General features: G+C 41.3%; 1 protein-coding gene across 1 annotated transcript in view; it reads left to right on the top strand.

The window, feature by feature from the left end:
- CEP128 (centrosomal protein 128) overlaps positions 1-24,724 on the top strand; it is a 406,629-nt gene that overhangs the window by 40,715 nt on the left and 341,190 nt on the right. Inside the window, exons 7-10 of the mRNA XM_034769285.1 lie at positions 5,384-5,470; positions 7,479-7,553; positions 16,226-16,358; positions 18,581-18,741. Coding sequence (XP_034625176.1) covers positions 5,384-5,470; positions 7,479-7,553; positions 16,226-16,358; positions 18,581-18,741 — 456 coding nt within the window. The remainder of the gene's footprint in view (positions 1-5,383; positions 5,471-7,478; positions 7,554-16,225; positions 16,359-18,580; positions 18,742-24,724) is intronic.

Below are 24,724 nucleotides of genomic sequence, written 5' to 3' on the forward strand. Positions count from 1 at the left end.
TATGCTCTCTGTATGTGTGTATATATATCTCCTCAATATATGTTCCATTCTATATGCATCCGAAGAAGTGGGCTGTAGTCCACGAAAGCTTATGCTCTAATAAATTTGTTAGTCTCTAAGGTGCCACAAGTACTCCTGTTCTTCTTTTTGCGGATACAGACTAACACGGCTGTTACTCTGAAACCTGAAGTAGCTGCATTTACAGTTGAAGAGATTTATGTGTATGAGAGTTCCTTTCATTTTTTTTATTTTAATGTCACTTTCTTTTCTATGCTTTTTAGCGCTTTCATATGCCTATTATGTTTCTTTAAATTGAAATATTTATGGACTATTTCTTTTTACTATACCAGGAAAATAAAATAAAGCAGCATATTTGTAATACCAGTGGTGTGAGTGCTTTTTTAATTTGATGTTATTGCTGTTTAATGGCCTAAATATCATTCAGCACATGTCAAGGCTGATTCCCCATTCTGGCACGTCAAGTACAGAAGGTGGGGGCCCACAAGGATTTTAAAAATTAATACATGCCACTCCAGGCTTGTATTAAACTCCCAAGATTACAGCTTTTCTCTGACCTTGGCTTGGTCCACCAAATGCAAAACCCCTTTTGGAACCAGAAAGGCGCACTTGGGTATTCCTTCCTGTGGGGTACCCTCAAGCCCCCCCCCACTCTCTTGGGGAAGAGCTGAGAGAGAAAAACAAAGGAAATCAGCTGTTGCCACCAGCAAATTAAACAACATATGCACAAACCTCTTAGGCCACCAAAAATCCAATCCTGTTCTTGAAAAAGGTAAATTTTATTAAAAACAAAAAGAAAGAAAATACATCTGGAACTTAGGCTTCTGCTAGATTTAAAAAAACCCACTTAAGAAGATTATTCTTGATGTTTAAATTTTGTGAGGTTCAGCTTAAAAGTTACAAGCAGAACAAAAGCATTTGGGGTTAGCATAGAGGAGTCCACAAGCCAAGAAATAAACAGAAATAAACCTACTCGCGTTTTTCTAAACATTCTCGATCTACTTACACATTTGGGAGTTCCAAATAAGTAGTTCTAGGTATGATCTGATGATTTATAATCATACCTGGCTTAAAACTTCTCATAGCATAACTGCTCCCTGTTCCTCTCTTTCCCAGAGAACACAACAGACACAAAAGGGAAGTTTTTTTTCCCCATTTTAAAAAGTTCTAGCCTTCCCATTGGCTCTTTTGGTCAGGTGCCCACTCCCTTTCCTTTACCTGGTAACTTTGTTAACCCTTTATAGGTAAAGCAAGCAGAGAACAGCCACCAAGAAGGTCTTTATAACTAACTGGCTGGCTGGGTGTCCATAAAAGGGAGCTACTCCCCACCCCCTTCACTTATCACAGCACGTTTGGTAAATTGAGATGGTATATTGATTTCTAGGTTGTCTTCTATGGATTAAGATGTACTGCTGATGTAAAGACACATGCTATCCACTCTCTAACTCCAGATCAGTGTTCCCAGCATTAGCAGTGTTGGGAGCCCTAGTAGGCTTCCAGTGAGCAGACACTTAGTTTTCCCTCAAAAAGTTCTTCATTATTATTACAGTATACTCCTCCAATGGTACACAACCAATCACCATTTTAAAATACCATTTATCTGGGATCATAATTTTAGTACTGCTGATATAGTACATGTGTACTGACAAATTAATTTGCATTATTTTAGAGGGAAGAGAACTTTATAAAAAGGGAAAGTCAATAAAAATAAATGTTGGATGATTATGAAAATAGAATAAGTGTGAGAGTTGTGGGGACAACAAAATGCTACATAGGTAATTAAGGAAAACTGTATTAAGTAATTGAGACATTATAGGGGCAGAATGAAGTTTACATATTCAGCTTTAGCTGAGACATTTCTTAACATTTGTATGCTTAACATTGCATTAACTTAGCCTTTTGTCTTCAAAGTCTACATGCAGACATGTATCATTATGGCAGCATTTGAAGCAGCTATCAGTGCAAGTGGTAGGTCTGGAAATTAATTTTTTAAAATTATAATTGAAAACAAAATTAGAAGAAAAGTATTTTTAGAGAATATGTAAATGTGAGATTTCAGATTCATCAACCTCATGTTTACATTAGCGTAATATTCAACAATTTGAGTTGTTTATAATGGAAATATGCAAATTTAAAGAAAAACTGTTATTAAATATTTAAATATGCCCCAGGGGCCTTCCATTAAGGCTCTAAGCTGTTGCTGTAATTTTAAAGCATTTTAAAGACAACATGCATATCAGATCAGGGCATACATTGCTTTATATCTTAACCACTTTAAAGTAAAAACAAACTATAAAGGGCAAAATAATACATAAACTCCTATTTTGCTTTTGCTTTGTTTTGTACTTACTATGAGTTTGTGGGATGAGTATGCAAATAAATAGCATCATATAAATGAGTGTTATCCAAATAAGCTGCATTTTTATGAAATGCTGTGAATTGTACAATATCTAAGGCTTTACAATAGCGTAATTTTCAGGATCCTAGCTCTCTTGTAGATCAGTCAGTTATATTTTCTATCAGTTTTAGTATCTAATGCCTTATGCTTAACTATCTGTCCCACCTTGTATTTAGCTGTGACACTGATTACTTTTTCCAGACCTGAAGAAGAGCTCCGTGCAGCTTGAAAGCTTATCTCTTCCATTAATGAAAGTTAGTCCATTAAAAGATATTACCTCACCAACTTTGTTTCTCTCATATACTGGGACAACACGGCTATAACAACACTGCAAACAACATATCTAGTATCTTGTCATTTTAGTTTCAGAGGAAATGGGAAGGAGGAAGTTTTGGACTATAACCAGTAGGTAGACTGAGTTCAATGACACACACAACCATATTTTGAACGTTCTAGGAAAAACTATGTTTTAGGAAAAACAGTTGTCCCTTTTTTATAGTGAAAACCACCACAGGAAAACTTAAATTTCTCTTTTAGAAACAAACCAAACATACACGTGTGTGTGTGTGTGTGCGCGCACACACACACACACACACACATACTTGTCTCTGCAAAGGCAAGAGTTTGCCCTTAAAACGTTTCAATTTTCTTCAATGAAAATTAGGGAGATGTTGGTAGTGTTCTGAGTAACCTCTGGGGAGGAATGGCAACTTCTGCTCCTCTCTCAAGTTGACTTCTCCATTAATATAGCTTTTAGTATTTATTTTTAAAAAAGACAAAAAACATACCCCAGTTCAGTGATTGCACATTGAAATGAACACAGCGATGCAAGATTCACAATGCATTTGAAACATGATCAGGAAACAAACCCTTTACTTTATGTACAATAGAAAATAAAGTCTGTTTCTTTAAAACTTTTGTAATAATTGATACTATTTCTAATAATACTTTACACTTGTATTGTATCTTTTTCCTAGGATAGGTTTTTAATACATTCTGAATCTCACTGTGTGTAATTTAACATTTGCTTTTTGAAAATATAAAATGAAAAAGCTATATTGTTGCAATGTTATAGTTGACCGAACTGTGTAAATATAAACAAATCCATATGTTACAGGGTGTGCCTCCCCTGTAGGGACCCCTGCTTGCCTGGGGTGGGGAGGAGCCTTGCAGGCACACCCTCCCTCCCTCCATTTCCCTTCTTTCAGGGCTCCTTAAGAACTCCACACAGGTCCAACAAAGTGTAAGACGAATTCCCCTGCTGGGATTCTACTTCATTAAATACAAATAAACTTAAAATCAAGTCTCTGTCCTAGGACTCAGGGATTGCATAGCCCTCCTCCTCAGGGCCTGTGATTCTCTGGGAGCTCCTCTCTAGTAGGAGAGCTCCTCTCTCTGTGAACACCTCCCTGTAACTGAGCCTGATGGCCATTTTCAGGCTGAGGTGCTTGTTACTCAGCTACCTAGATAGGCTTGTTCCCCTTAAATTAACTTGTCATGGGTAACCTCGGCCTGGATTCACCTTAAAGGAGCCATCGACCCTGTGACACCATAGTTGTGGATACTGAAGCTATCATAATTCTGTCTTGCTGTGTGCACTCATGCATGTCTGTATTTGTGTGTGTAACAGCATATACAGTCTGAAGTAATGCATATGCACAAGGGAGTTGAGTTATAACTGCTGCAGAAACCTTAACTTTGAACACCTAACTCTTGTGTGGGTTTGAACTCTTAAGTAGATTGCATGAACATATTTTTTGAATTGATATAATTGTCGGAGAATAACAGAGTTCTCACTTTTTGTTTATCAACACTGACCCGGTCATCATTGTACCTAAGTATCTTTTAAATTGAAATACAGCAAACTTAGTCTCCTTTCTCAGCCAGTAAAATAAATAGCTTGATTAACTCTCAGAATTGTTTTTATTTGTCATTGTGTAAATGTGCTTTTTTGTGTGACTGAAGAACTTTTTGAGGGAAAACTAAGTTGAAGAAATGAGCTCTTAAAGTGGTGAAGTCTGTGATAATTCTTCTACCTTGTTGGAACAAGTTTCATAGTTTAGATCCAGCTGCTATGAAAATTTTGTTTCCATGTGTTCAAGTGTTCTACTGGTGGTCATCGGTTTCATTGTTCTGGTTGTACACAGCTATTGTAGGAGTTCATGGTCACTTTAGAAGGGCTTTGAATATGAAGATAGAGACCTTGAACTGAACTTTTCATTAGTTCCACAATGAATTCAGAAAGCAGATGTTTGTGGTAAACTGTTACTAAGCAGAATAGATACCGTATCTTCGGATTTTGTAGGAGGTAGCGTTTTAGATTGGCGTCTTCATTCCAAGATACGAGTTGAAAATATCAACCTTTGAAGTAATGAATATGTGGAACATTGTGGACGGGTCTATATTTGATAGGATAAAGTGCAGACATCTGTCCAGTTGTAGATAGAGGTGGGTATCTTGCCGCTATTCAGGTTCAGCTTTAGTATCTAATAGTGTTTTCCTTAGTACTGGTCATAATTAATGCAAATACATAGTACTTGTTACTACCAGCATATTTTAGGTGGGGTAGTAGGTTTCCCATGTCAAAGAAAGTGTTAATATTTGTAGGGGAACCATGCTTCTATTCTTTTTCTATGCAGGAAAGGCAAGGGTCAGCCTTTGGAATCTGGAAGTTCATAGATTAGAAGGATGCCAAGGTCAATCTTGTCTTTGCACTCATAAGTATTTGGCACAGCTGTTTGGGGGTGTGTGTGTGTGTGTTTGTGTGTGAAAATAAATATAATCTCTCTCAGTAAGAGAGATTATATTGTTTTTGTTTAGAAATTTGAAGTATAGACAAAAATACTTATAACATATATTTTTTTCTTAATAAATGTACCAGCTGATATTTTACATTTCAGCAGATTTTATAAATGAGGATTCGGTAACTCTGCTGTAATAAAGTTCACAATATTTTCCCCTTTTAAGGCTTTAAGGAAACGAGATGCTAAAGCTGATGAAATGGAAGGACTGATGAAAAATAAACTTTTGAAATCTGAAAATGAAAAGAGCAAAGTAAGAATTTAATTTTCTTTTTTTAAATTATTTTTTAAAATCAGTTTTCAGTGTAGTCTTTTTCTGTTGTGATAGTTTCCAACTGCTTGTGGTCTAGAACAATGTTTCTCAACTTTTTTGATACCAAGGACTGGCTTGCTGCCTTCCTGAACTGCGTCAGGGAGATCTCAGGGACTGGTGCTGGTTCACAGACTGTCATTGAGAAACACTGGTCTAGAACGTTCAGTTCTTATGTTTTGTTTAAGGCCACATCTTGCTTCTTTTGTAAGAGGCATTAGCAGTGTGAAACACTATGTTTTTAGTTTTTAAAATGGCAAGGTACTTTTTAGCACCATACACTGCAAACACGGCTGAAACTGAACTCTTCGTCTTCCCTCCAAAGCCCTCACTTCTACCCTTCCTTTTTGTTATTGTTGACAACACCAGCAACCTCCCAGTCAGTCAAGCCTGTAGCTTAGGGATTACTTTGACACTTCCCTTCACCTTGCCCCACACAGCTAAACCATGTACAAAGTTATTGGCTTCCTACTTCACAGCATCTCTAAGATCTAACATATTCTTTACATCCTTGCAGCTCACTCTCTCATCTGGATTATTTCCCATTTTGATTATTAAAATCTCCTCTTCCTCTGCCTGGCCTCTCTGACACCCATATAACTCTCCTACAGTCCATAGAAATGCTGTTGCTAAGATTAGCTTCTTTGCCAGTAGTTTTGACCATGCCACCCCTTTTTGTATCTCTTCACTGGCTACCCTTTCTCCACTGCATAAAGTTCAGATTTGTTATCAATACTTTCAAAGCTTTGCTCTTTCCTGCTATATCCACCCATGTATTGTTTCACAGTCTCCTACCTACTCTGCTCTGCTATTAATACCAGGCTTGTGTGCCCATTTATCAGCTTCTCTGATAAACCTTTCTGTGCCACCCTCCATGCTGCCATTTATGCAAATACAATTTTCTCTATCCAAAAATAACTTTGCCTCCAGAGAGGGTCTCAATAGAGTAGTTACAGGGATGAATTAACTGCACCATGCACAGAAGATTAAATGCATTAGTACTGATGGAAATTGAACATCCATTTGATTTATTATTTCTGGTAGTGCCCATAAAGTGCTAGCCATCAGGCGAAGAATCAACTATATGCACTTTTTAAAGTTTTTATAAATGAAGCATGCAGCAACAAGAATTTTCATTTTTAAAAGTCATTTTCAGATCATATAACACTATCAGTCCAATACCTTTCAGTCTAAAATGTTACACATTACTTCTTGACCCTGGAGCAGTTCTTTTTTTAAAGCTTGACTAAAACCAATTCAGCATTTTGTTGCTATCTACCACATAGTATGGAATTGCACAGTCAAGGTAACAAAACAGTTTAATGACAACACGAAGAGAAAAAAATGGAGCCCCTCCCCCTACCCTCGGTCTTTCTTTAAAAATGGGTATCCTATTATCTCGGACCAAGTTCTGTTATATATCAGTCATTATTCCACAGTTATTGTATGGTATGGCTAAAAGGCAGAATTAAAATGGTTTGAGTGCCCTACCTGTGCATTTTCATATTTTAACATGTTTGGATTTCTTTTAAACATAATCTTTTTACTCTGAATTTCCTGAGTTTTTAATGCTTATTTTTTGGATAATTGCGTCATCTTTGTAAGGCAGTTTATCCTAAATTAGTGATATGTGCTCTCAGTTTTAACTCCCATTTTAACATTGTTTTAGTTTGGGAATGCATACGCTATTTTGTAGCCACAGGTGGTAGTACAGAGTATATATGAGATAAATGATTACATACTGCATGATAAATTTATAAACTATATAATTGTAATAATTGTAGATATGTTTGTAGCATCTTATAACACAGTTTACTTTACATGTTCAGGGTTAGAAGTATAAGAAATTATTTTTATTTTTTAAATACAAGTTTAGTTTTAAATAGTTAAAATATTTTAGTACCAGGATGAATGTGTAACTTTGTCTCTTCATCCTTAATCAAATTATAAGCTTGAGCAGGAGTTGGAGCGGTCCCAGAGGAAGTTGGATCAGTCAGAAGACAGTCGAGAAGCTCTTCTGCATCAGGTAACTACTTTCATGCCATGAAAATCCTCCTCCTTTCATATTAAGCTAGGCTCAAGCCTGTCTCTTTTATCTTGCTGTCAGTTATTCGAATAACAACATTGTTTGGGGGGAGGAAGGAAGGAAGTGTACAAAGCAATGCCTACTAGACTGATCTACATAAGATCATATTAAAAAATGGGAGCTTCTCAGCATTAAAAATAGTCACTAAAGCCATTCCTTCGATGGCATTATGTCATGTTGATAACTACCGAAGCTCCTTCAGTGTCTATTCTTGGTGTGTGTTATAAAAATAGACTGGATCAAGAAGACAAACTGTTCCCGAGAGCTTCATTTGTTGCAGACATCCAGCTGGGGGATGAAGAAATATATATAATACATTATGTAGGCATTTACATTTCTAAGTGTCTCTGAATGCATTACTGTCTTAAACACACTTTAAACACCTCCCCGTCCCAGCCTCCAAGAAAGGAATCAGTGGGATGTGCATCTTCGGTGCCGTGCCCGGCGGGCGACCAAGTGTTGGGTTCTCCGGTCCTGGCAGATGCGCAAAGTACCACGCCTGCCTCCTCACCCTCCCCTGATGAGGCGATTATGGCCCCTCCTGCCTCCATTCTGCAGGAGGACTCTAAAACCCATCAGGAACTATTGAAAAGGGTGACATCAAGCCTCAACCTTCAGGCTGAGGAGGTGGATGAGCCCTTGGACTCCCTCTTCAATGTCCTATCCGTCTCGATACCGGGCAGGGTGGCCCTTCCACTCCACAAGGGGGTGGCAAAAATTTCAAAAGCCTTGTGGCAAACCCCAGCTTCCTTGCCCCCCTTCTCTAAGAGAGCGGAACGCAAGTACTTTGTGCCCGCCAAGGGGCATGAATATCTGTACATCCACCCTGACCCTAACTCCCTGGTGGTAGAGTCAGTCAACCACAGGGAGCGGCAGAGCCAACCAGCCCCTACTTTGAAAAATAAAGACTCAAGGAGGCTGGATTTATTTGGGAGAAAAGTTTATTCATCCTTGAGTTTCCAGTTACGGGTGGCGAACCATCAGGCTCTCCTGGGTTGGTATGAGTTCAATCTGTGGGGCTCTCTGTCCAAATTCGAGGACTCCCTCCAGGAGCACGACAGGAAGGAGTTCAAAGCTCTGGTGGAGGAGGGTACAGTGGCTGCCAGGGCAACCCTGCAGGCAGCGTTGGATGCGGCAGATATGGCTGCACGGTCCATGGCCTCCGTGGTGTCCATGAGGAGTGCATCGTGGCTCCTGCTATCTGGGCTGTCCAGTGAGGCGCAGAACTCCTTGCAGGACCTCCCGTTTGATGGAAAGGCTCTGTTTGCGGAACAGATGGACGTGAAGCTGCACGGCCTGAAAGATTCTCGCACTATGCTTAAGACACTTGGCCTCTATGTTCTGGCTCCGGCTAGACCTAAGTTTAAGCCGCAGCAGGCTCCTATCCATGCCACCCACTCAAAATATGAGCCCGCTTATAAAAAGTCGCGGGACTATAAGAAACATCCGCAGAGGCAGTCCCGGTCTGGCCCCCAGCCTGGTCCTCCCAGGGCAAACAGGTGGGGAAACGGCGACCTACCAGTTCACATCAGGGATCCACCCGCAATAAAGCTTCCCTTCTCCAACTGGTTGTGTGCTTTTCTCGAGGAATGGTCGTGGCTGACCTCGGACCAATGGGTCCTCAACACCATCTCCCGGGGCTACACCCTCCAATTTACCTCTATCCCGCCCATCCACCCTCCGTCCCCGTCCCTCTGGGGGGACCCCTCTCACGAGGCTCTGCTCGAGCAGGAGGTGGGGCGGCTCTTTGGCTTAGGAGCGGTAGAAGTGGTCCCAGTGGAGTTCAAACACAAGGGGTACTACTCCTGCTATTTCCTTATCCCGAAGGCCAAAGGGGGGCTCAGGCCCATTCTGGACCTGCGAGCCTGAACCAGTACATAGTAAAGCTCAAGTTCCTCATGGTTTCTCTCGCCTCCATCATCCCCTCCCTGGATCCCGGGGACTGGTATGCCGCCCTCAATCTGCAGGACGCGTACTTCCACATCCATGTATTCAAGGGGCACAGGCATTTCCTCCGTTTCACGGTTGGGCAGGAACATGACCAATTTACGGTCCTTCCGTTTGGCCTGTCCACTGCTCCCAGGGTATTCACAAAGTGCATGTCTGTGGTGACGGTCTACCTTAGACGTCATGGGGTCCAGATCTTCCCCTATCTGGACGACTGGCTGGTCAAGGGCAGCTTCCGGTCGCAGGTGCGGGATCATGTGGCGCTCCTCTTGTCAATGTGTGCCACTCTGGGCCTGTTGGTGAACGACACCAAGTCCATGTTAGTCCCGGTACAGCGCATAGAGTTTATCAGGGCAGTCTTGGATGCCACGTCGGCCAGGGCCTCCTTCCCACTGGACAGATTTGAGACCCTGAAAGGGCTTATCAACACAGTCATAAGGTTTCCCGTAACAACAGCCAGAGCGTGTCTCCAGCTCCTGGGTCACATGTTGGCATGCATATATGTGGTTCGCCACGCCAGACTCAGGATGAGGCCCCTCCAGTTCTGGTTGGCCTCGATGTTCTCCCAGGCCAGAGACAGGATGGACAAAGTCCTCCCTGTGCCCGAGCCGGTGATCGCCTCCCTACAATGTGGTCCTTCCCGGGAAAATGCTCTGTGGGGTCCCATTCAGGGGCAGGCCCCCGTTGGTGGAGCTGGTGTCCAACGCTTGGGACCTGGGGTGGGGAGCCCATGTGGGGGACGTTCAGACCCAAGGTCTGTGGTCTGCGCAGGTCCTTGCCCTGCATAATAATGTCAAGGAACTCAGGGTGGTCCGGCTGGCGTGCATGGCCTTTCACTCGCACCTGGAGAGCAGAGTGGTCAGCGTTCTCACAGACAACATGGCCTCGATGTTTTACATCAACAGGCAAGGCAGGGCCCGCTCCTCTGCCAGGAAGCCCTCAGGCTGTGGGACTTCTGGGTAGCCCAGGACATTTGCCTGCAGGCCTACCACCTACCAGGTGCCCGGAATTCGCGGGCAGATCACCTGAGCCGAGCCTTCTCCTCTCGGCTCGAGTGGTCTCTACACCCAGAGGTACACAGACTTTTCCAAGAGTGGAGAACTCCCTAGCTGGACCTGTTCATGACTCGGCAGAACTGCTGGTGTCCCCATTTCTGCTCTGGAGGGGACTGAGAATGGACGCTATCTCCGATGCCTTCTTCCTATCCTGGTCAGGCCAGTTTCTCTATGCCTTTCCCCTGATCCTGCTGATCGGCAAGGTCCTGGAAAAGATAAAGACGGACAGGGCCCGGGTCCTCCTGATTGCCCCAGCGTGGCCCAGGCAACATAGGTACAGGACCCTCACAAGCCTGGCGGTCGCCCTGTCGTGGCCGTTGCCATCCTTCCCGGACCTGCTCTCCCAGGACCAGGGCTGCCTCCTCCACCCCAACCTAACAGCACTCCACCTCACAGTGTGGCTGCTCAATAGTTAGGCCGGGAGGAAAAGACTTGCTCGGAGGGGATTGAGCACGTCCTCTTGGAAAGCAGGTGACCCTCCACGCGTCGAGCCTACTTGGCAAAGTGGTCTCGGTTTTCCCAGTGGGTGGCTGAGCGGGGTGTTTCCCCCCTGGCTACCCTGATCCAGCTCATTTTAGACAACCTCCTGCACCTTAGAGCCCAAGGCCTGGCGCCCTCATCCATCAAGGTGCACTTGGCAGCCATATTGGCCTTCCATCCGCCGGTGCAGGGGCACACGGTCTTCTCCCATGCTATGACTGGCTGATTCCTTAAGGGATTGGAACATCACTTCCCATACGTTAGGCCCCCAGTCCCACAGTGGGACCTGAACTTGGTGTTAGCCCGATTGATGGGTCCCCCCCTTCGAGCTGTTAGCTACATGCTCCTGGTCACACCTCTTGTGGAAGCCAGCCTTCCTGGTGGTGATCACGTCTGCTAGATGGGTCTCGGAACTCAGGGCCCTGACTTCCGAGCCCCCGTACATAGTGTTCCATAGGGATAAGGTCCAGCTCCGCCCACATCCTTCTTTCCTCCCGAAGGTGGTCTCCACCTACCACGTGGGTCAGGATATTTTCCTGCCAGTCCTCTGCACCAAGCCCCATGCATCCAGTGAGGAGCGCCGCCTCCACATGCTGGATGTTAGACAGACTCTGGCCTTTTACCTGGAGCGGACTAAGCATTCAGGAAGTTTTCGCAGCTGTTCATCGCCTCAGCCGAATGCATGAGGGGTTGGCCGATCTGCACTCAGCAGCTCTCCAGCTGGATCACCTTGTGCATCCATACCTGTTACGACTTGGCGGGTATCCCCTCGCCATCGATTGTGAGGGCACATTCAACGAGGGTGCAGGCCTCGTCGGCTGCCTTTTTAGCCCATGTGCCCATTCAGGACATTTGTAGGGCTGTCACCTGTTTTTCAGTTCACATGTTCACCTTGCATTACGTGATTGTCTCCCAGACCAGAGAAGACACCGGGTTTGACAGGACTGTGCTCCGTCCCGAGAGTTTATGGACTCCTACCTACCTCCAACAGATATAGCTTGGAATCACCTATTGTGGAATACACATGAGCAATCACTCGAAGAAAGACAGTTACCTTTTCCGTAACTGATGTTCTTCGAGAGGTGTTGCTCATGTCTATTCCACATCCCGCCCTCCTTCCCCTCTGTCGGAGTTGTCTGGTGTAGCCTATAGGACTAACCTGTTGCTTGCATATATATATCTTTTCTTATAGTTTAAGTATTTGGTTTATTGTAATAGGTTTATACATTTATATTAAAGTCAGTTTGTCTATAATGCAAGAGACCTACAGGCCATATCCTGTATATTAAGCTAAGGCAAAGTTAGCATATCTATATTAAGACCTTTTACCCAGAAAGCAAAGTTGACCTACATCTTGTTATCTAAATAGTTAAGTACCTATGTCTATGTCTATGACCTTTTATCTAGACCAATAGATAATGGAGAATGGCAAAGGGTTTTTTTCAGTGTTGTACCCAGACTTAACAGGTACACCACAAGGAAACGTATGGGCGTATGTACGTGTCATCAATATGCACAAACATACTAGCCTATGGGGTAAGCGTACCCTAACATTTTGTGGGCGAGGAATGAAATTTGGGCATAGGAGGAAGGATTTCCGGCACTTGTGCCCTATAAAAGAGGTAACACCCACCTCGCTAGAGCATTCTATTTCTACTCTATCTCTGTTCTTATTCCTCTTCTATCTATCTACTATGACTACTACTATTAGTAGGCTATACTTGTTCTTCTTAAAGTTTAAGTTTCAAGGGAACTAGGCTAAGCTTGGTCTCCCTAAGTTTTATTCTTAGTTTGTTTATTAGGTTTTGATTTTAAGTTTGTTAGTCAAGTAAACCCTAATTTAGTTTTGATAGCTCTTAGCATTAGATTTTTCTAAGCACTGCATCCCTCACTCAAGAATTGAGAAACCTGAACTGCAAGTCTGATCCTGTGTCTCTTACCACCAGGTTATCAAGGAAGGGTGTGAGTATATTAACCAAAGCTTTGTTGCATATAATACTATATTATCATATGTATCTTTTGAATAGCAGTAATGCAATTGTAACTTTGAAACTCTGAGTATTTTACCACTTACTTACTATTATTGATTTTAATAAAAAGTCTTTAAGGCTATATCTGTCTCAGTCTGAGCTTCCTGTCATACCCCCGAGGGTCCTTTGTAAATTCTGTGGAGCCTGATTTGGGACAAGAACTTTTATCTTCTGAGCAAACAGATTGGTGAGCCTAAGACCCATAGTAATTAATATTAATGATTAATTATTATTAATATTAATTAATTAGGTTAGATTAAATAAGAATTAAATTCCCATATTATCCAAATTAATATTATTAGTGCACCCTAGACAGGCAACACTGGCAAGAAGGAACTGAGGGTGGGAGGAGCGCACAGTGCCCCTTATACCGTGCCATGGAGGCGCCACTCCAGGGGTCGCTGGGGCACTCCCCTATGGGTACTGCTAGGGGAAAAACTTCTTGCACCGGTGCATGTGGCGAGCACACACACCTATTGTGAAATAGACATGAGCAACACATCTCGAAGGACACCCGTTATGGAAAAGGTAACTGTCTTTACTAGTACTCCTAGCTATCTTTGAGACACCACTGACTTCCTGAAGAAACTACAATGCATTAGTGATCTTCCTGAAAACACCATCCTGGCCACCATGGATGTAGAAGCTCTTTACACCAATATTCCACACGAGGATAGACTACAAGCTGTCAGGAACAGTATCCGTGATGAGGCCATGCCACACCTGGTGGCTGAGCTTTGTGACTTTTGTCCTCACTCACAAACATTTCAGATTTGGGGACAACTTATACCTTCAAGTTAGCGGCACTGCTATGGGTACCCTCATGGCCCCACAGTATGCCAACATTTTTATGGCTGACTTAGAACAACGCTTCCTCAACTCTCGTCCCCTAACGCCCTTGCGGTACATTGATGACATCATCATCATATGGACCCACAGGAAGGAGGCCTTGAAGAATTCCACCTGGATTTCAACAATTTCCACCCCACCATCAACCTCAGCCTGGACCAGTCCACACAAGAGATCCAGTTCCTGGACACTACAGTGCAAATAAGTGATGGTCACATAAACACCACCCAATACCAGAAACCTACTGAATGCTATACTTACCTACATGCCTCCAGCTTCCATCCAGGACACCTCACACGATCCATTGTCTACAGCCAAGCAAGCCCTAAGATACAACCGCGTTTGCTCCAATCCCTCAGACAGAGACAAACACCTACAAGATCTCTATCAAACATTCTTAAAACTACAATACCCACTTGGGGAAGTGAGGAAACAGATTGACAGAGCGAGACAGGTAACCAGAAGTCACCTACTACAGGACAGGCCCAACAAGGAAAATAACAGAACACCACTGATCATCACATATAGCCCCCAGCTAAAACCTCTCCAGCGCATCATCAACTATCTACAACCTATCCTGGAAAATGATCGCCAACTCTCACAGGCCTTGGGAGGCAGGCCAATCCTCGCTTACAGACAGACCCCCAACCTGAAGCAAATACTCCAATAACTATACATCACACCACAGAAACACTAACCCAGGAACCAATCCCTGTTAGAAATCACGTTGCCTTCTCTGTCCCCATATCTACTCTAGGGACACCATCATAGGACCCAGCCACACCATCAGGGGCTCATTCACATGCACATCTACTAATGTGATATATGCCATCATGTGCCAGCAATGCCCCTCTGCCATGTACATTGGCCAAACTGGACAGTCTCTACATAAAAGGATAAATGGACACAAATCAAACATCAGCAATGGTAACATACAAAAGTCAGTAGGAGAACACTTCAATCTCCCTGGACATTCAATAACAGATTTAAGAGTAGCCATTCTTCAACAAAAAATCTTCAAAAACAGACTTCAAAGAGAAACTGCAGAGCTACAGTTCATTTGCAAACTTAACACCATTAATTTGGGCTTGAATAGGGACTGGGAGTGGCTGGCTCACTACAAAAGGAATTTTCCCTTTCTTGATATTGACACCTCCTCATCAATTATTGTGAATAGAACACATCCACCCTGACTGAATGGGCCTTCGACACTGGTTCTCCACTTGTAAGGTAACTCCCTTCTCTTCATATGCCAATATATATTTATGCCTGTATCTGCAATTTTCACACCATGCATCTGAAGAAGTGAGTTTTTTACCCACAAAAGCTTATGCCCAAATATAAGACTAAATGCTGTTAGTCTTTAAGGTGCCACCAGACTCCTTGTTGTTTTTGTGGATACAGACTAACATGGCTACCCCTCTGATATTTTATAGTATCAGAAACTCTCCCTATTTACTCAGTGCTTTACCTGCCCCCTCTTTTTTTTGGAGAGCTAGAAAAAGAGATGAAATTGGTTGAGGGGGATTTGGGGCTCAGTTCCATTAGCATTCATTGTTTGACTTTTGTTAGCATTTTCAACTCAGAAATCTGTACTGTTGTTTTATTTTGAACTCAGCCCATTGTGTGTAGGTACCTCAGAAGATATGTCTCATACATGCTGAAATACCTAGGCACAGTGAGGTGGATTAAGAATAATATTTTTTGCTTTAATTCTGTTTCTGTGCTTGTCTTGTTTTAACACACACGTTAATGGTGCTCTATCAAATGTTCTTTGTATTGTTAATATTGTACAGTATTGTTAATATATGACATACAATATATTCAGAAAGAAAATGAAAGTGAGCTGCAGAATCCTCTTATACTAAGGAAGCATTGATATGTTAATATCACACTTCTGATGACTGCAATCTGTTGCCTCCCCTCCTCCCACTAGAATCAGATATAGAGATAGAATAAGTCAATTACAGCATGTGAGAATGATTAGAACATGGCTTGGTTTGATTAACGCCTTTCCTTGCAACTGCCAATGTGATGATTTATACTAGCTCATCCGGTATTTTGATTATTCCTTTCTGACCATATCTAGGAATGAACTTTCATTTCTTTTATGCTTGCCCTTTCTGAGCACTTAGGGATCTGCTAAAGACGTGGTAATTATATCAAGTCTTTTAATGTTTATGGTGTTTGGTAGAATTGTTTGCATTTTTGTTTTGTTTTATTAAATGTTTGGTACTTGTCTATTTGTTAGATTGAGGATCTCCATTCCCAATTACTGAAAGCAGAAGCAGACCGCATGGATTTGCAGCATCAAGTTTCACAGGTTGCCATGCACCGCCAAAGCTGCCATGATGAGCAAGAGGACGACAGGAGAATTAGATCAGGTACAGCCTTTTCCTGTTTTTCGGGACATAAATTTACGACTTTGCAAGAGAATGATATCTGTCTTTGAGTTGTACTCTAGATCCTCTGTTGGTTGGACTAATACAGCTAGTTATCTTCTTGGCTCAATTAACTTTTGTTTGTACTGGTGTCAGATGTTAGTAGCTAAGTAGTTATGAGAAACAAAAGTTATGAGAAGACTGAAATACATTATCTTCATACTGGTTATTTTTAAAAAAATTCTAAATTTATAGGATTATTAAATTGAGCAGAATCAATGGTTTCTTCACAGAAGAGAAATTTTGAACCGTTTTTATAGTATCAAAAGATTTACTATAAAAATTTTGATACCAACATTTCAGAAAAAGACTATTTCTACCTATCATGAGTTTCTCTTGACACATTGCAGCACAGTGCAAGATTCACCTCACTGTGTAGATTTTTCCTTAATTAAGAAGGCTGCTAAACTGCCTGTTAAACCTCCAAATTATCCTTCAGAAATGACAACTTATTCTAGGGAGAAGTAGAAAATATAGTTTCAATCACATTCAGTTAATGCTTGTATTTGCGACATCTTAGAAATGTGAAAATAGGTCATGGTATTCTGAATTTTAAAAATATACACCTCTATCTCGATATAATGCTGTCCTTGGAGCCAAAAAATCTTACCGCGTTATAGGTGAAACCGCGTTATATCGAACTTGCTTTGATCCACAGGAGTGCGCAGCCCCCGCCCCCCCCCGGAGCACTGCTTTACCACATTATATTCGAATTCGTGTTATATCGGGGTAGAGGTGTATTTAAAATCTCAAGAGGTAATTTCACAGTAGGCCTAAAGTATTTTTGGATAAAAAATTACAAATTGATCTGTACTTAAGCTCTCTAAATGCATCTTGACTTGTGTGTTTTTAAAAAAGTCAATATCTTCTGGGGCCACTATGGTCTATCATGTATAGTGACACACTTCTGTGTGATTTAGGTGGTCTCTAGGGTAGGTTCAATATCCCAATGAATCTTTCATCAGCTTGGTTAAGTCCTACTTTCTATTTTTGTAACTTCATATTACAGCTGCTTAATTCCTCTTGCATCCAGACAGAGTCTTATGGTCATTAAAATAGAGTTGTGATGCCATGTTTTATAAAAATCTTCCCTTCCTCAGAAAACTGAAGAACCTATAGCCCTGTAGCAAATACTTCGTTTTTTCAGAAGAGGGTGAATTGTTAGCCATTTTTGAACCACCTGATAAAGTGACCATTTTGCTTAAAATTGAACTTATTTGTGACAATAGTATGAGAGCCTTATATTGCACATTTAAAATTCCTTTCCACCACTTGTTTTGCAATTATAATAACTATGCTATAAAAAGTTGCTATAAAAATGCAAAGGAAGAAACAAAACCTGTCCTGGAGCAATTTTACCAAAAAGAGGAATAGAGCTTTAAGCAAACGTTTCAACAGAAAGTAGTATGGGGATAGTATCAGGGGGTAGCCGTGTTAGTCTGTATCTACAAAAACAACAAGGAGTCTGGTGGCACCTTAAAGTCTTTAAGGTGCCACCAGACTCCTTGTTGTTTTTGGGGATAGAACAGAGACTTATGCAAAGGGGTAGGGATTGAGGTTTTCTGAATTTCTAATGGTTTTTAAACTGAAGAACCTTGATTGTCAGCTGAGGAACTGCTGATATAATTACTACAATTTTTAGATAGAAATTTACGTTATAAGTTCTGGATAAGAATGGAAACTTCACATACTTACCTAGATATAGTAAAAAGTGATACATCGTGACAGTTTTTTATAAAGTACTCTTCTCTAATAGTATAGCATCCAGATCTTGTGACTTTACCTTAATGTGGTTAAATTTTGGCTCTGTTGGAAGTCAGTGGTAAAACTCCCATTTCATCCATGTTTTTTTCACTCCTATATTAAATCTGCCTACAAAGGAGGAAGAGAACATGAAATGGCTTGGCTGCAGTGAATAGAAGGCTAATATCTCCCTAGCTATGAAATCATACTTTTAACTTTCAGTATCATCTGGTTGTACACTAATAAAATCAATAGTTGTGGGATATTCATATGTTACCATTAATACCCCATAATTTATATGGGAAGAAGAAAATAGTACTGCGAAGATAGGAATGAGAAATTTTATTTTCTAGATTTTAGTGCTTTCATTTGGCATATCAATTCTATTTGTTTGTTCACAACTGGCTCACATTGTTTTGTAGTTGTTGAAAGGTCTGAGCGGGAGAAGCAAGAATTGGAGAAACAGATCCTGGAGTTAAGAGCAAAGCTGAATCATAGTGCTGTCATGTCAGAGGTAGAGGAGTTGAAGCGTTGCATAGAGCACAAGGATAAGGAGAAAGCACAACTTGCAATGCACATAGAGGTAACATTTTCTTTATAAGTAGTTTCCATGTGTTTGTGGTAGGTGATGTGCTAGGTTGGGTGGTGACATAAATCTCCAAAACAAATATTCCAGTGATACTCGGATCTTAGTGGTTCAGGAGCCATATTAGCGGTTAACATTAAAAAAAAGAGCCACAGTAATGTGAATTCATTGTTTCATTTATGTATATACAGGGCTGGCCCCAGAACAGATGGGGCCCCAGGTGAAGAGCATCTTAGGTGCTCCCCCTCCATTTGTTAAACTTTTGAATACCTTATTTTTTATTGCTTTTGTAGCCCATTTCCTGACTTTGATACACGATTTGCATGCATGATTTATCCCTGTCTCATAAGATGATAAATTTGTACACTAGGAACTGTAAATTATGCCACATGTAAGCAAATAAAAATAATTGTTTATAGAAACTTTTTTTTAATTTTAAGAATAACTGAAATGTACGAACATGAAGAAATTGAACATTGGGTGGACCAGTATTAAATAGTGTTACAGTAAGTGACAGCCTTAGAATGTTAACCCTATCCTTTAGTTCAAAAAGTTGCTCTTCTTGCCTTTTGCCCTCCCGAACTGAAGCACAGCATCAGAGATCCAAAAACTGGACAATGCCATTTTCAAGCAATAGAATAGCAAGCGATGTCAGTTTCTTCATTGGCCATCGGCAATTTAATATGTTTTAATGAGCTCGAGCTTCAAAAACCTGCGCTCACCACTTGCGATTATTACCGGCAGCGTGAGCAGAATCCTCAAAGTATCCACACATTAGGAAAAGTGTTCTCCAGCTCTGCATCATGACTAAATAGGAGAACTTGGAGTGGAGAGTGCTTCCTCTGTTGCAAAATGTGATCGCTGTTGTCCAGTTCAACACAGAGGTTTTCATCACTGACATCTGAACATTCCCCATGTGTCAGAGTCTGGTGAAGGTCCGTACAATTGTTCAAGTGTTTTCCTGCTTACTAAGGTCATACAAAAACTTCCAGGTCTTTTTGTGGTGCTTCATTTGTCCAGACCTTTCTTTGATGGACACTTGAGCAGTGTCAACGAGCAACCAAAAAACCTCCCTCTTGAATTTTTCATCCAAGCTTCCTATCACCAAATCTCTGCCCTTGTAACCAAGCTGTTTCTTCTTATGATTAATATGAGTTTCCTTAAAGTCAGGCTCAACTCCTAAGTTTTCTGCCATTTCTTTGGCAGCTGTGATGACATGTTCAAATGTGTTGTCTCTGTAGGCCACAATGAAATCAAGTCAGCTTCTCATCAAAGTAGCAGTGGTCACAATGTCCATCTACTGAGTTTGTAATGCCTTATTTACAACATTGACTTGAACAGGATATCATGCCAAACCACAATCGAGACCAGAAATTTGAAGTCAGTGATCTGGTTTCCTGGGCTTTGCGCCTTGTGTTGGATTCTGGCCTCTTCTCAACTGCGCCAGTTCCATCAGGGCGTCATAAACAACAGTCACGTGGTACCTTACGTTGTCAATGCAACTCTGTCAGCGAGTGTCACTTAGTGGCTTCTGGGTCAGATTTGTGACATTGTGATATCTTCCACCTGATAGTTAATGCTGAAAACAAGACATATATCCTTTGCAGTACTCCAAAGAGAGATACTGAATCGAAAGAAGATGATGCTGCATCTTACACAACCAGGTTGAGGGAATAGCAGCTGCGAGGCATAAAGAAAGCTCTTGGATTCAATTCAAGGATCCTTGCGTGGATGCCACTGTTTCTTCCTTTCATGTTTGTGCCATAGTCATAGCCTTGGCCATGGCAATCCTGAAGCTTTATTTTATTCTCATTCATAACGTTCATAAACAGTTCTGGTAGGCTTTTCCAGTAGAGTTGTCCAGACTGGAAACAGATCAAGTGTTCCTTTACTTGGCTACACCCATCCTTGTCAACAAATCTTACTGTCAATGACATCTTTTTTTACTGTGACTAATGTCGGGAGTGCAGTCCATTATTACAGCATAGTACTTTGCTTTGCTGAGCTGCATCAATATGTTGTTAAGCACATTCCTTGCCATAAAGTCAATCAATTAGTTTTGAATTGTTTTGCTGCAGTAATGGTCCATAGCTTCTTTACAAACTAGTTGATGTAGGTGCTTACACATGACATCGTCCTATTTCCCAAGGAGCTCTACCAAACCAAGGAAATTACCTTTATGTTCAGTGAACAATATATCAGACGAGCCCCAGAAAGCCAAATTATTCTTTGCAAGGAAGAGGGTAATTCAGATCAGATGCTTGAACACGTTCCTCCAATTCTCGGTTTCTACATTGAATAATGTACTGGTTTTCTGCATCTTTGCATTTATTCAGCTTGAGCCTGGACTCGACTCGCGTCCGTTTGGATTGGGCCGTAAAATGACCCGGTGACTTTTCATGTTGCTTCAGAGCATCAGCTAAATTATGCCAGCAATTGTACCCAGAAAGCACAAGCAACAATTTGGCATTCTTGTTAAATATTTTACAAGAAAAATAGATCAGTTTGTCTGATTTTGATTTTGAGTAAACTAGCCAATGCCGATTCTGTTTCTCACCATTCTTGAGTACTCTTTTGCAGTGTGACTTTGAGAAGAGTTGCTTCTGCTCATTTACTGGAAACATCATATCCTCGACTTTGCCTGTCCTGTTCAAAATTGTATGGCAGAGCTTAGGATCACTGGCCATAAAGCAGGATCTTTTGATATATCAATTTGTGGTGTGCAGTTTTTCTCGTTGTTTCTGTCATCATGTGTGGCAGATTCTTCATCATTTCTCTCCTTTTCATGTAAACCAGATTTTTCTTTGTCATTACTCTCCTTTTCATGTGAGCCAATTCTTCTCTATCATCACTCTCCTTTATGCCACCAGGAAAACTGGACGATTCTCCATCACTTTCTTTACATTTCCATTCTTTATCATTAGGTAAATCTGCTAATTCCTTAGTAATAGGACTTCACTCCTCAATTTTTCCTGCACTGGGATGATCGCTACTGCCTAAAGCCTGGTCTATGTTGTTCTGTTTCAGATATTTTCCCATCAAATTTGCCCCTTGCTGCAAACTACTTTGCAATGGAGTTTTTTGCTTTCTATACTGAGCTCCTGAAGGCTTCTTTGGGGGAAAACAGACTGTATTAGGGACAGCAAAAGTCTGTGTTCCGCAGTCTTAGAAAGTAATCAAACAGTATGTATTAAACATGACAAAAGAAGTAATAATATTTCTTTTATATTGTTTCATGGATAGGGGTTCATTAAATATCTCTGGTGTCTCATTAAAAATGTCCTTCATTAGTCACTACTTACACTCTTCAAATCTTAAAACACAAATAAACTTTCACAATTACACCATAAAACAAGGTTCAGACTATCCTGTGCCTTGTATACTCATAAGGGCATGGCTGACAACATTCTAGGAGGTTCAAGGAAAATGTAGTTCTCAAAAAGTCTGGAAGGTTCCATGAGATTCCACAAAGGTCTAGAATATTCTCAGGGGTTAGTGAAAATGAATCACATATGGAATACATGAAACATTTTACTTCAAATGTTCTATTTTCCTTTTTGTCGCTAACAACAAAAACAGCACCCTGAGCCCGGTGTCCCCCAAGCCTGGCACCTCAGGTGGTCGCTTGGGTCACCTGCCCCTAAATCCAGCCGTGCGTGTGTGTGTGTGTATATACACACACACACACACACACACACACACACACACACATTATTCTCACAGCAAAATGACTGACCAAGTATTATTATTTTATCAGCTACAATTGTTAACATAGTAAAAGCATCCTGATAGGCTAATAATTAAAATCACACAGTGTTTTAATATGTGCTGCAAAGCCTCAGTCTGAATATCACTGAAATAGTCACTCTGACCCTCCTTTGATATCTATTCTCTAAACCCCTTTGAACAGTGTTATTACCTTGCAGAATTTTCACCTCTGTCTTATTCTCCTTCTTTTGGCAACTGAGTCTGTGCCATTGCCCTTGCTTTCATTGTCTGGTTTTCTCCTCCTCTTCCCCCTCTTTTTGCTCCTTTGGTTAACACCTATTACACATCTTTGTGAAAATATAGATCTGACATTCTAAGAGGCTGCTATCGATGCTCTGTGGAATGTTTCTTGGGAGTGTTTAGAGATCTACTGCTTGATCCCATTTCTCAGACCAAAAGTATCACGCCCCAGCTCCATAATATTTTTGAGCTAAAACTGGACTCCTGAGGTATCTTATCTGAGACAGTATATTCTAGTACTGCTGTACTTCTGCTGCACTATAACTACAATAAACCATTGAAGAATTAAAGAATAGAAATGCAAATTTGTCTTTCAAACCATAATTCTATGTAAGGAAAGTATCAGTGCAATTATTAATCATCTGTATATAGTGTTTTATATGTGCATGGTTTCTTGCATAAAGAATGAAGACACAGTCCCTCTGTCAAGGAGCCTACATCTAAGGAGAAATGTGCACTCTACGTATTGAAAGTTTTGTATTGATTGATTACACTGCTCTACAGCCAAAATGCTTCTGAAATAAATGTAGTCAAACTTTACTAATTCTCGGTCACTGAGAACGAAAATGATGCTTAAAATTGTTGATTGGCTCTAGTTTTCAAGATATGCTATTGGGTCAGTATATACGACCCTTGACTGGGAATGGCGGAGGATAAGTGAGTTATAAAGGGAAGGGATCTCAATTTAAACCAGAAATGACTAAAATACATCTTTGACTGGATCTAGGAATAAATCTATGACTGGGTTTGGACAGTACTTGCTTTTTAGGCAAAACAATGAATGATGAAATCTGAAGCTGGTATTGCATCATACATGATATGAATTGCATCATGTTATTCCTAGAAGTCATGGATGATGCAATCATAACGAAGCTTACATCACTCTGCTGAACAAATTGCCCTATATCAGCTCTAGAAATCATACAGTGTCGTGCTCTCTTATTTGTCGGTGTTTGATTTTGCAAAGGGACACATTTCTGTTTAACCAAAGTGAGCAGAGATGTCTCGTACTTCTGTGAACAGTGCAGATAACTTCTGCTATGTGTTATGGTGAAGTGACTTTTGCATCACAAAAGCGCCGTATAACCACTATGGTTAAGAAAGCCTTTTACCTTTATTTTGGCCGCAAAATTGGAGATCAGGACAAGAGGTGGGCCCCACACATATGCTGCAACACTTCAAATCTTCGCCAGTGGTTGAACAGGAAAGGGAAATCTATGCCTTTTGCAGTGCCAATGATTTGGAGAGAGCCAACAGATCATACCAGCAATTGTTATTTCTGCATGGTGGCTCCAGTTGGGAAAGGTGTGTCAAAGAAGAAAAAGTGGACTGTGCATTGTCCAAACATTCCATCAGCTATTCGTCCAGTACCCCACGGAGAAGGACTGCTGGTTCCTGATGCACCAGAATCATTCTCACTTGAGTCAGACGAGGAAGAGGATAAAACTTCTGGTCCTGAACCATCAGTGTCACAGGTCCCACATTTTCTCTCATCCTCCTCCTCTGAACCACACCTCATAACACAAGGCGAACTGAATGACCTTGTCAGGGATTTGGAACTACCCAAGAGTAAGGCAGAGCTGTTGGGCTCCAGACTACAGCAGTGGAATCTCCTGGCAGGTGATATTAGGGTTTCCATGTTCCGTGACCGTCAAAAGGATCTTGTCCCATTCTTCTTCATGGAAGGTGATCTTGTAGCCTGCAACAACATCGATGGTGTGATGGCAGCCCTCAACATCGTTCACGATCCAGATAGGTGGAGACTGTTCATTGATTCATCGAAGATGAGTCTTAAAGCTGTTTTACTGCATAATGGCAATGTTTTGCCATCAATTCCAGTTGGTCATGCAGTCCATATGAAGGAAATCTATGACAACATGAAACAACTTTTGAGGTGCATAAACTATGCCCAACCTCAGTGGCAGCTTTGTGGTGATTTGAAGGTTGTTGCTCTCTTGCTTGGTCTGCAGAC

Source organism: Trachemys scripta, chromosome 4 (assembly GCF_013100865.1).
Source record: "Trachemys scripta elegans isolate TJP31775 chromosome 4, CAS_Tse_1.0, whole genome shotgun sequence".
Lineage (NCBI taxonomy): Eukaryota > Metazoa > Chordata > Testudines > Emydidae > Trachemys > Trachemys scripta.